This window comes from Colossoma macropomum, unplaced genomic scaffold, assembly GCF_904425465.1.
Source record: "Colossoma macropomum unplaced genomic scaffold, Colossoma_macropomum, whole genome shotgun sequence".
Lineage (NCBI taxonomy): Eukaryota > Metazoa > Chordata > Actinopteri > Characiformes > Serrasalmidae > Colossoma > Colossoma macropomum.
In genome coordinates, this window is record NW_023494801.1 from 27,180,049 (window position 1) to 27,192,895 (window position 12,847).

Here is a 12,847-nt window from a genome sequence, read left to right on the forward strand (position 1 = left end):
ACAAAACATTCAATTTGACTGGGGTGCACAAATCTTTACATGCAACTATGCAGTGAGGAGAAATAAATATTAAGACATTTTTATTTGTAGTATATTTTTTTCCAGTTTTTGTTCTAGAGTATGTATCCACTTCAAATATTCACACATAATGTCTTTTGACTTTGTACTTGTAAACATGCACAAAAAATCATACATATAAATAAATTGGTAGGTAAAAAGTATTCAGGCACCACAAATGAATAACAATAACAGAACTTTGTTGCAAAGCCATTATTGGCAGTTACAGCTTTGAGACATCTACAGTAAAAAGTAATGGTAACACTTTATTTGAAGACTACCTACATAAGGTCATCACATACGCATAAGCATTGAATAACATATTTATAAAGCAATACTTGAGTATTTATGACCAGCTTATGCCAGTAATAGCAATACCATATCATGAGCTGAAGTAAATTACTTTGTACTGACATTAGGGTTTTGTACTTTAACTCATGCAGAACTACGTAGAACTGACATAAACTTCTAAACTAGACCTTCCTTCTAAGTTTCTTTACTTGGGAAAGATGCTTCATAATAGTGTTATAAATGGAACAAATCTCCATCAGACTTAAGTTTAAGGTCCCTTATGTCAATGCAATGAAGTCATTTACTTCACAGAACAGACATATTGTGGTTACTATTCATGTGTTATGTAGTCCATTCATAGGTATCCTTCAAATAAAGTGTAACTGAAGTATTTTCTTTTGCAGTATTATGGTTCAATTTTGGCCTGTTCCTCTTGGCAAACCACTTTCAATTCATCAGTGTTATGAGGGTCCTCAATCATTTTTCAATGGGATTCAAGTCTGGAGACTGGCTAGGCCATGCAAACACCTTCACCTTCTTTTTTAGAAACCAGTCTTGAGTCATATTATTTTTATGTTTGGGGTCACTGTATTATTGAAACGTCCATCTTCTCTTAAATTCAATTTATTGGCTAAAGATTCGTTCCTCCACTAACATGTCCCAGTACATCACCCAGAAATGCATTAATCGTGTTATAAAAAACATTTGAAAAATGATTAGCATGCATATTAGGATAGGATTCCTGCATGGAACCAGGTTGTTTAGTAATAAAGCTACAAATACCGCTGATTATATATTTGACGACAAAATTCTGGATTCAGTGGATGGAAAATATATGGCCAAAAGTATGTGGACACCCCTCCTTACTACTGAATTCAGATGTTTCAGCCATACTCATTTCACCTGTATGAAATCAAGCACACATGCAATCATTGACAGACTTCACAAACATTGACAGAATGGGATGCACACACAGCTCAGTGGCTTTAAATGGGTCACTTGTATAGGACGCCACAATCAGTGTGTGAAATTTCTGCTCTGTCAGATCTGCCCCGATCAACTCTCAGTGCTATTATTGTCTAAATGGAAGCCTCTAGAAGCAGCAACAGCTCAGCCACGAAACAACAGATCATGCGCAGAGTGATGCCACCAAGTATGAAACACATAGCGCATAAAAATAGCCTATCCTCTGTTGTGTTGCTCACTGCAAAGTTCCAAACTTTATTTTTTTTTTTCTGTGGGACTGCAGTTTGAACTAATTTGGTAAAATGGTCCACATATATATTTCCATTGAAACATATTTCATCAGCGTTACTGAGGAAAAAGAATGCATAGTTTAAAGTGGTGAATATGCATTTTATGGTTTCAGTGATAGACAAACTCATTTGCATGAAGTTGCACTTGACTGGGAGCAGATTTTGGCTGGCTGTCAACAATGCAAGCATCTTCACCACTAATGCTGTAAAATCTGCATTGGTAGAGCATAAAGTTTGAGCTGAAGCTAAAATAAAGAACAAGGGAGAAGTGGTGAAGAATTTGGGACGTGGTCAGCAGTTTTCGTCATTCTGTTTAGAAAGAAAAGTCTGTGTCATAAGGTGGACAGAAGTTTTAAAAAGAGCATGGGAAAGGTCAATAATGATCTGATGAATGATTCAATCCATCCAATTGCTCAACACTGCTCCAGGCCCACTCCACTGCCTTGTGCATTTTAGTGTGTTTCCTGCTGTAATACAGCCACTTTAACTCAATAATGAGGTGCTAATGAGCTGGTTATTTGGATCTGGTGTGTTGGGAGCAGGGAAAACACTAAAAAGTGGAGGGCAGTGGGCCTCCTGGACGAGGGTTGGAAAACACTCATCTAATGTAATGGTAAATACATGGAATGGCAATATTGATTCAGATAAAGAAATGTTATTTTTTTCAGTAATAAACATGGCTTATCAACATTTTCACAAACATGTACATGAAATTTAATGTATTTAACAATCTTTTACAAACATAGTTTTTTTCAGCATACATATTAGAATAGCATTATTACATATAACACTGTTGTTTAGTCACTAAGCTACAAATAAAACTGATTACATATTCAAAGGGGAACAAACGTTCTGCATCATTTGGTCAGTAAGATACAAACATAGGCTTTTCTATTGTAGGGCCAAATGACCAACTAGTTCAGTGCCATTCCACATGGACATGGTTTGGCTAAGTATGCTAATAAGCCATGTTCAGTCTCAACACAGTTAGCTACCTATATTCAGGGCTGACATAATGACAAGGCCCAGATCATCTATTATTGGCCCCTGGACACAAATTTTAGGTGGGCCCCTACCTGGCTACCTTTTTTCGGTGGTCAGTGAATTTTTTTTATGATATTACAACAGTTTACACAAAGCCTATGCAGCACCACCATGGGAGCACACTGACCACAGCGTTTGGCACATCAACACTATACATATTACCACAGAATAGTACGATAGCAGCCACATTAACAAGAGCACAGATTAACTTAAACCCAACAACAAATGCAACATTTCCCTACAAAGCATGAATCTGCTGTTCATAACATCTCGCAACAAAGACAAAATAAATTAAAAGCAGGCAGCTGAAATGTAAATAAAGACAGAAGAAAGCAGCATACTCTCAAGTATCCTAACCAAGAATATGTTCATTTATATCTTACCTCTGATGACAGCTCTAAGAAGACTGCTGATAAGGATTATGTAATTTTTTACATTTTATTTTAATTCCAAATTTTATATTTGGCTTTAGAAATGGGCATCCTCTACTCTGTTGAAGCATCAGATCTCGCTTTCACAGATCCCCCTAGCATGTCTATTGAATATCTGGAGCTTAAATTCAAAGTACATTCACAAGAATGCTAGCTCAATGGTTAAAACCCTGAGAATATGACCTAGGTATAGGCAGCTAGTGTAACAATTACTAAGCAGTGACTGGAGGATAAAATGAAGCGACTATTTAGGAAACACATGGAGAGTGTCTGGATAATGATCGGCAACACAGTGGTAAAACAGTTAATTTTTTACACTGTGCCAATAGTAAATTTCCCACCAGGAGTCAGAACAGCTGTTTAGATTTTCTCATAATTGATTGTGGGGGCACTCATTGGCTTGGGCCTCTGAGTACACACCCATAAAACCCATTAGATGATCCAATCCAGGCCTAGTAATGACAGCCAGCTGTTCACTGATTATCTAGCTATTGTGCCATCCTGCATTACTTCAAAAGCAAAAACAATCAAATAAGTTCAGTTTGCTCACATGGTCACCAAATGAATTAAAGCAGTCCATGACTGTCAGTTCAAAAAAAAACAAAAAAACAATAAGCCTAACAAATTTTGCTAAATGTAAAAAAGTGATGCTAGTTAGGAGAGAGAAGCTCAAGAGCATTAGTTTAGCATGCTACCATCTCTGCTCATTACCTGACCAGGTCAATTATGGCTAACCAAAGCTAGACTGGCATAAGTTTAGATGATAATTAGTGAAATCTAAGTAAGCAAAGTTGAATGGCAGGTGTTGGAGTGTCCGGTGGTATTTGGTACCTCCTAGCTAGGCTACTGCTAGATGGCTTCTCTAGCCTAGCCAGGGTGGCCAACTTTGATGAGGTGACTGCAGTCAGATTTTCAGGTGCATACACAAATTTCAACCACAACTCATATATGTCATGTTTAGAGGAGAGTCAGTTCTTGGATGCCAAAAAAGTAGTTCCAGTTCCAGTGTCAACCATGGACTGGGAATCTTTGAACTAAGCAGACGCTTGGAGGAGATTTTGCCAGCACCGAGTTGATGTTGAAGGGTCCCCTCAGGCAGAAAATGGAAGAAGAACAGTGCGGCTACCTTCTTCTCTGGTTAAGACTGAAAGAGAAAGATGTGTACAATACATAAGCACTAACTCAGAAATTGCAGAATTGCTTAAGATGTACTATGAGAAATTTGAGGAGTACATAATGGCAAAGAAAAATCACATCTTTGTCCAATAAGTTTCAGAAGAAAACTGTTGAACTATGGACCGGATTTAACTTTGAAAAAGACTACTGACATTGCACACTTGTGGGAAATTGCAAAAGAGCAGTAACAAACCATGGTTAAACTTGAACAGTCACTGTAAAAATGATTAGCTCAAATACAAGAAATAAACTCGCAAATAATTCTCAGTTCAGTTTTGTTTTGTCTTCTCAATTTTAGCATATTGAAAAAATTAAGTCCAAGAATTGAGAAAACAAATTACTAATTTAAGTGGAAACTACATAAATCCAGTCAAGAATGATTATGTTGTGAATGAAAAAGCCTCAACAGAGGGAACTGAAAGAAATGGAAAGTCCTAGCTACTCAGACACAGGTGCACAACAAATGACTGAAAGTGCAAACAGAAAGGTAAAGTGACATTAAATTTCCAAGAGGCTGCAGTCACCTATGTCTAAGCAGTGAAAATCAAAGGTGAAGTATGTTGGGCCATTGCCATTTAAATAAAAATCTACCTAATATAGCTTATTTTACCAGTAAATTACGCAATTTTGAGATTTCCTGACTAATTGAGGCATAAAAGACATGAACAATTTAACAATATACCATAAATTCAAAGACAGAAACTATTAAACTTTTAAAACACAACAAATAATCTCATATTTCCTGATTTAAGATTTTAAATCTTGGTAAGCACAAAACAATTTGTAGAGGTAGTGCAAACTCTGCACATGCCATATTCTAAAATAGCACCAGTCAGACCAACATCAAAGTGGCCAAAGTTTTCAGAGCAAAGGCTCCTAAAACTAACCCAGCCAGCCCAAGAGCTAAAGTTTGTGGTCGATTTGCACAAGACCACAAAGACCAATGCCCTGCAAGGGGTTGCCAGTGCAAAAAATGTGGCGAGCTTAATCACTTTGATAAAGCATGCAGGTCTCAGCAAAAACATTGGCCATGCGTAGTGCATGCAGCTGAGAATACCAATTCAGAAGAACAAGATTAGTTTTACATTGATGCTATTAAAAAAGACCACAATGGCACAAAAAAATGAACAGACATGCAGTTATTATAAAATAATAATAACTCCCTACCTAACCATTAAACAGTTGTACCCTCTGTTACCCTCCCAAAATAAATGGCAACCAACCCTACAACTGGTGAATTTATACACAATATATACAAAAGGTGGACTAATGTTAAACAGTACAAGGGCAAACCGATCTCAGGGTCAGAGTACAAGCAAAGGTCAACAGCAATAACAGAGTTACACAATCAAACACACAGAAAACAAGCTATTGAGCAAGTGAGCACTAGGCCGTTGCAGACGCACAGACTGGCACTCTATGTTCCTGGGATGTGATGCAGAATTAAATTTAAAAATTAATTAAATTAAATTTCAAAATTAAATTCAAGTAAGATACGGGGGCCCAACTGAACACAATAATAGCCATCATATTCAAAAACGTCTTTTGCAATGTTGAGCTACATCTCACATCTTGCTGGTTATAATGGAGAGCCGCTGGATGTAAAATGCAAATACGTTGAAATTACAGCTATGCTAGAATTCTATATCGTCAACACACAGGCACCCCATACTTGGTTTAAAGGCTTACATCGACATGGATCTAAACAAGCTTGTTTTGTTGGTTCATGCAGACTCAGATGGACATGCTGACATTATGAAGGAGTTTGCGGATGTCTTTGAAGGTATAGGGGAGTTGCAGGTGAATACATCTTGACCCCTCAGCTGTTCCTGTGGTGTACCCACTGTGGAGGATTCCATTCACTTTGTGAAGCCGTCTGAAGGACGAGCTTGATTGGATGGAATGGCTAGGCATCATCTCAAAGGTAACAGAACCCAGTGACTGCTATACTGCACTGGATGTCATAGAAAAACCTCACTCTTGAATCCTGAGAATTTCCTGGATCCATGATACTTAAACAAGGCAATCAAAAGGAGACACTATCCACTACCTACCTTAGATGACATCCCCCCCGAAACTGGCAGAAGCCAAGTTCTTTGGTGTAATGGGTCTGGTTACTAGGCAATCAAATTCACAGAAAAGTCTTCTACACTCACCACGTTCAACACTGTGTTAGGAAGACACCATTTCCTTCATTTACCGTTTGGCCCAATCTCAGCTCAAGACAAAATCCAGAGGAGAATCGATGAAAACTATGAGGGACTCAGTGGATTGACAGCCATTGTCGCTGATATACTGGTATATCTCCAAACTAAAAAGGAGCATGATGCAAATCAGTGTGCCATGCTAGAGAGGATACAGCAGAGAGGAGTTCGATGAATCCTGAGAGAAGTGTAATATGTGTACTAGAGCTCAGTTACTTTGGGCTCAAACTGACTTGCGATGGCATCAAACCAGACCCAGAAAAAGTCAAAGCCGTGAAAGAAAAGGAGTCACCCAAAAACAAAGCTGAGCTTAAAACTTAGTGTTGAGAGATTTTAGTTGTTGAGAAATCCATCTGTTTACAGCACTGCAAGTCCCACCCAAAGCAACTAATGATCCCACACCCAATCCTGGAATGGTCATGGCAAGTCATTGCCACTGGCCTCTTCAATTGGAATGGTCAAGACTATGTGATAGCCTTTGATTAGTACAGCTGATTTTTGAGCTGGAGAGACTTCACTCCACCACTACAGCAGCTGAGATCTCTAAGCTCAAGGCAGTGTTTGCAGGACATGGCGTGCCTGAAAAGTTAGTCTCGGACAACGGTCCCCAGCATTCCTCACAGAAGTTTGTCGGCTTTGCAGCAACCTGGGACTTCTATTGCTGGGAAAAAAAATGCAGACAGCGAAGATGATTCTTGACGAAGCTTGTGCACAAAGACAGTTCCTGTAATTCAATTTGTTGGAATGCACCGGTGGAAAATTTTAATTCACAGGCCCAGCTTCTCATGAGCCAAAGACAGCTGTCCGTACTTTCCATCGCTGAGAAACACCTGCAACCACAAGCCATCAATTCAAAAGCAGCATGAACAAGGAGAGCACAGAGTCAGGGTAAACAGAACATTCGTCTCCAGTTTGCTACCAACAAGAAACTGCGCAATGGAAACTGCTATAAGTATAAAGCCTACAGGAGATGAATGGTCTTATTCCATCAGCGCCAGCAAAGGACAAACCTTTCAACACAAGTCAGTAATACTCAACAGGGAAAAGCCTGGACAGATGCTGGACCTGTGAAATGAAAATGGTGTAGATAGATCGCTAACTAACTACCTTTCATGTTGTGCTAATAACTCATCTCTAGACTGGTTAGATACCCAATAGCAGGTACATTGAGACACTGATGACTCAATCAAGTGTGACACAAATGCCAAGGCAATTTGCAAAGGGGTGGCACCACAACCACAAAAGTGGTGGGGCAAAACGTATTGTTTCAATCAATAAAGCAATCAATCAATAAATCAATCAATAAACAAATAAATAAATAAATCTGGCTGAGTGACAAAATGCAACTAGGCCACTGACTGACTGACCAACTACCTTTCATGTCATGCTAACAACACATCCTTATAAACCTTTTGATAAACAGTGGTCAGTTTTTGTTTGACCCTGAGCTTCAGTAGGTTCAGTTTCAGATAGCAAACTCTACTAGCTAACATCTCTGAAGAACATGGGGCTGTTTTTGTACCCAATTCTTTTTTCTGAAGTCTGCACCACAGTTTTTGTGATATTGCATCTTTTTTATTTAGTTTGGTTTGGTTCACACTGCAGGGGCTAAAGTAGACTAAGTAGGTGTTTGTTAATTGGTCAGAAATTTTGCATGGATGCAAGCGCTCTGCTACTCTCACATTTACCACCATAGAAACTGAAAATAGAGACGCTTGTCATCAATATGACTAACAATCAAAGCGATAAAAACAAACCTTACCTAACATCTGTTCCTTTATGGTTAGTTTACCAATTTGAATGTAACCAATCAGGTAGCTGATGCTTGGCCTAAACAACATTGTGTGATCCATGTGCCAAAATTAAAAGCATACCTTTGCTGTTATTTTATTGCTTTTTAACAGCAGCGTGTGCTTCAGGAATTATGAGCATTTAAAAGAGTAAAATGTCAAAACAGGCAGTGCAGTGCACAGCATGCTAGTGTTGAATATTCTCATTTCACAAAAAATGTGTTTTTCCAAGCTACCAACTGAAGCAAGGGTCACTTTGAAGTGGCCTGAGACCAGTGACTTTTTCCAGACCACCATTAATTTCTTTGGTGCAGACCTGAAAACGGGTGAAGTGTTCACACATTGGAACAGACCAGACAAAAGTATCTGCTTTATGTCTATACATCAATGCTCTGCGCAATTTAGACAGAGTAGAGATTTTCTTTTTGATGTTAATCAATCAGAAAGTGGTGAATCATCACCCCAGTGTAGAGTCGTGGAGATCAGTCTCTATACATAGTAGATAGCTTGGACAAATGTCAATATTCCATAATTAAAGTGAGTTGACAAACATTTAAGCAATCAAGAGCTCTGAAAGGAATAAAAACACAAATGTAGGTGTAATGTCAGAATTAAAACATCATCACACGTACAATGCATACACTGACCATACATGTTACACTGTAGCACAAACTCATGTCTGGCTACAGAGTGAACAGAACATTTCAAATGAAATTACATTTAAACTCTTATTGTTAACAAGAGTGACTGAGAACTGTCTGTCTACAATTTAGTGCAGATTAATGTATTGACATCGTTATACGTTTTCAAAAGCCTGATTGGTGTTGAATTGCACAACCTGACAAGGGTAAATTGTAGTATGGATGTTTAATTAAACAGATTCAGGTAGCATGTGCTTTAGTCAATGGGGCTTGGGAATGTGATGTCATGATGCAGTGTCTTATGATCTTGGACTGTATGTAAAGATGACTTTCAGTACCTGAAGCAGGAGAATTTCCTTTAAATATAGCTGGAAATGTGTTTTGAAGCTTTACAAACAGCTGCACATTATTGACACCTGGTGGACCAAAAGGCAACCAGCAGCTATAAATCTAGTCTGGGTAGGGGGGGCTGGGGGGGTACTGCAGCAGGGTCTTGATTTATGCCATCAAGTTCTAAATTAGTTAATATTTTTCATGAAATGGTAAAATGTTTCACTTTCAACATCTGATATGTGTTCTATGTTCTATTGTGTATAAAATATAAAAATATATGTCTGAGATTTGCAAATCATTGCATTCTGTTTTTATTCACGTATATTTACATTTTACACAGAATCCCAACTTTATTGGAATTGGGGTTGTAGAATCAAAGCATCCATTAGTAACAAATATACCAGTGAATACAAGATAGAATACAGTATATACTGTATATGTTATGGTAGATACATGTTAATATAACATTGATTAGTGCACCTTCTCATTTTCTTCTCCTCTTCCTGTGAGAGGAGAGTTTAAAAGATTCAAAAGTTGGGACTCAGTCTTATGCCAGTGGCATAACAGTTTACATGTAATTACAGTTAACATGAATTACAGTTTACATGTAAAATGCAAATAATACACACAAACATATTTAAAGACTACAATTGAAGATTGTAATACAGTTGTCACATGTCCTGCTGTCTGTCTTTGGGGATTTAAAGGAAAGATTTAAAGAAAAAAGTCCCCCAAATTATTGACTGAATGTATGAATTTGATACAACAACTACAGACCAAAATTATTAAAGCAACTTTCTTTCAAATACTGACATGTTTAGGGACTAAATTAGCCAAAGGAGTTTTTCCTGAATATTCTACTGGATTGAAGATATATTCTTAATCTAAAGCACTAAATCTAACCCTCCGTCTTAGAATATTCTTATTCTGCACATGTTATCGTTTTCTAGCCATGTAGACATTAATACTCTTAACAGTATGTTTGTGGTTAGTCAGGAGGTTTTCTTCAAATACCAACTGGAACATGTAACACACTCAAATGACATGTTTATGTCACTAATTGCCATTACTACTTTAGAAACAAATGGCCCAGGGACAGATGTGGACCGTTTATCCTAAGACCCTGCTGCATTATCCCCCAGACCAGGGTAGATTTATAGCTGCTGGTTGCCTTTTTGTCCACCAGGTGTCACTAATGTGCAGCTATTTGTAAAGCTTAAAGAACACTTTTCCAGCCCTACTGCATAAAGAAATATGAGATGACTGAAGCACATGCTACCTGAATGTGTTTAATTACATGAAACATCTGAATACTACATTTTACCCTTGTCAGGTTGTACCCTGCTCTCCTCTATCCTAATACAAAATGAAGCAGAAAGAGAAACAGGTTCTTTTACAGGTTCTTTCAGCAGTAGGCTATGCTGTGGGTTGTTGTCCTGAGAGGAGCTCCATATTGCTCTCTGATCTGATGATATACAGACTTTAATATCAGAGCATCAGACTTCTTTTTACAGTGTGTTTGTAGTAATAAATTAGAGTTGTTTTTGTTTGTGTCAGTCTCTTCTCTGACATCCAGACTTCATTAATAAAAGCTTATAAGTCATAAGAGCGAATAAAAGCTTATCAGTCATAAGAGCTATTCAAGCCCACTGAAACGTTTAGATAGTCTAAACACAAAAGCAGGTATATGTAGATGAAACATTGGACATGACATAGAGTAACACATATAAGAGCCAACCTCATATATAGTTCTTAGACACCCAGGAAAACAGTTTAAACCTCTTTATCTCAGCAGTGTATGCATTATACATATGATACCTGTTTTGGGGACAATGATGATATATATGTGTATATATGTATGTATTGTGAAAAAATGGGCCAAGCCCAAAGTGGCAAAACGTTACACCATTAATGATGAAGTAACTTGGTATGCTTTAGCTTTTTTCCCTTTAATTTCCTTAAATCTGTTGTTCCTTTAAAAGGTCTGGAGGGTAAACAGACAACCGTTTAGAGAAAGAAGAGTCAATATTGTTTCACTCAGCATTGAGGGCTTCAAACACTGCCAAGCTAGTTTGTGTTTAAAATGTTATTCTTAATAGGGTTTAAATCTGGACTCTGACCAGGCCAAACCAATTACTATAACCATGGTTATTCTTGGGCTTGGCTATGTATATATACAGTGGCATGCAAAAGTTTGTACAGGGAAAATAAGGAAAGAAGTGACATGTAACAGTTGGGCACCCCAAGAGATTTAATCTCTCAGATCTTAATTAGCTTGTTAGGGCTATGGCTTGTTTACAATCATCATTGGGAAAGGCCAGAAGATGCAAGTTTCAAAGTTTTATGAATACAACAATCAGCAGCCATGGGCTACTCAAAGAAGCTGTCAAGCATTCTGAAAAATAATAGATGCCCACAAAGAATGAGGCTATAAGAAGATAGCAAAGCATTTCAGGTAGCCTTTTCCTCAGTTGGTAATTTAATTAAGAAATGATAGTTAACAGGAATGGTAGTGGTCAAGTTGAGGTCTGGAAGAAGAAAGAAGAAAAATTCTGACACAACTGCTTGTAGGATTGCTAGAAAGGCAAATTAAAACCCTGTTTGACTGCAAAACACTTTCATGAAGATTTAGCAGACTCTGGAGAGATGGTGCACTGTTCTACTGTGCAGCGACACCTGCACAAATATGATCTTCATGAAACAGTCATCAGAAGAAAACTTTTCCTGTGTCCTCAATAGAAAATTCAGTATCAGAAGTGTGCAAAGGAACAATTGAATTACATTGATGCATTTTGGAAACAGGTCCTGTGGATGTTTTTGGCTGCAATGAGAAAAATGCATGCAGAATTTCACATAAAGAACATCTCTCCAACTGTTAAGCACGGGGCTGGATCCAACAAGCTTTGGGCTTGTGTTGCAGCCAGTGGCAAGGGGAACATTTCACTGGTAGAGGGAGGAATGGATTCAATTAAATATCAGCAAATTCTGGAAGTAACCATCACCTCATCTGTAAAACAGCTGAAAAACAGGATGGCTTCTACAACGGGATAATGATCCTAAACACACCTCAAAATCCACAATAGACTAACTCAAAAGGCACAAGCTGAAGGTTTTGCTATGGCCATCATGATTTCCTGACCTAAACATCATCAAAAAACTGTGGATAGATGTCAAAACAACAGTGCATGCAAAACGGTCCAAGAATCTTACAGAACTAGAAATCTTTTGCAAACAAGAATGTGTGAAAATCCCTCAAACAAGAACTGAAATACTCTTACTTGACTACAAAAAGCTTTTACAAGCTGTGATACTCGCCAAAGTGGGGGTTACTAAGTACTGGCCATGCAGGGAGTCTAAAAGTTTTCCTTGTATCTCCATTTTTGTCATTTTTTAATGTTTTTTGACAATAGTTGAAAGTCCCATGTTGTTACTCCTTGTGTGTAAATGTAATGATAAACGAACCTCAAAAAATAGCCCAAAATTACTTGGAAAAAAGTCTGATTCCATTGACTTTCATTAAAAGTAAAGCATGTTTTTTCCAAAGCATGAGATTTGTTCCGACAACAGCAACATACAATAGCATAATAACCTCAAAACAATTTATTATTATTATTATTATTATTA

The 12,847-nt window shown here is 37.7% G+C and overlaps 1 protein-coding gene across 1 annotated transcript in view; it reads right to left on the reverse strand.

Annotated features, from left to right (window-relative positions):
- Positions 1-3,677: 3,677 nt before the first annotated feature.
- LOC118821035 overlaps positions 3,678-12,847 on the reverse strand; it is a 64,456-nt gene continuing 55,286 nt past the window's right edge. Inside the window, exon 7 of the mRNA XM_036589445.1 lies at positions 3,678-4,223. Within this exon, the coding sequence (XP_036445338.1) occupies positions 4,171-4,223 (53 nt within the window). The 3' untranslated portion in view covers positions 3,678-4,170. The remainder of the gene's footprint in view (positions 4,224-12,847) is intronic.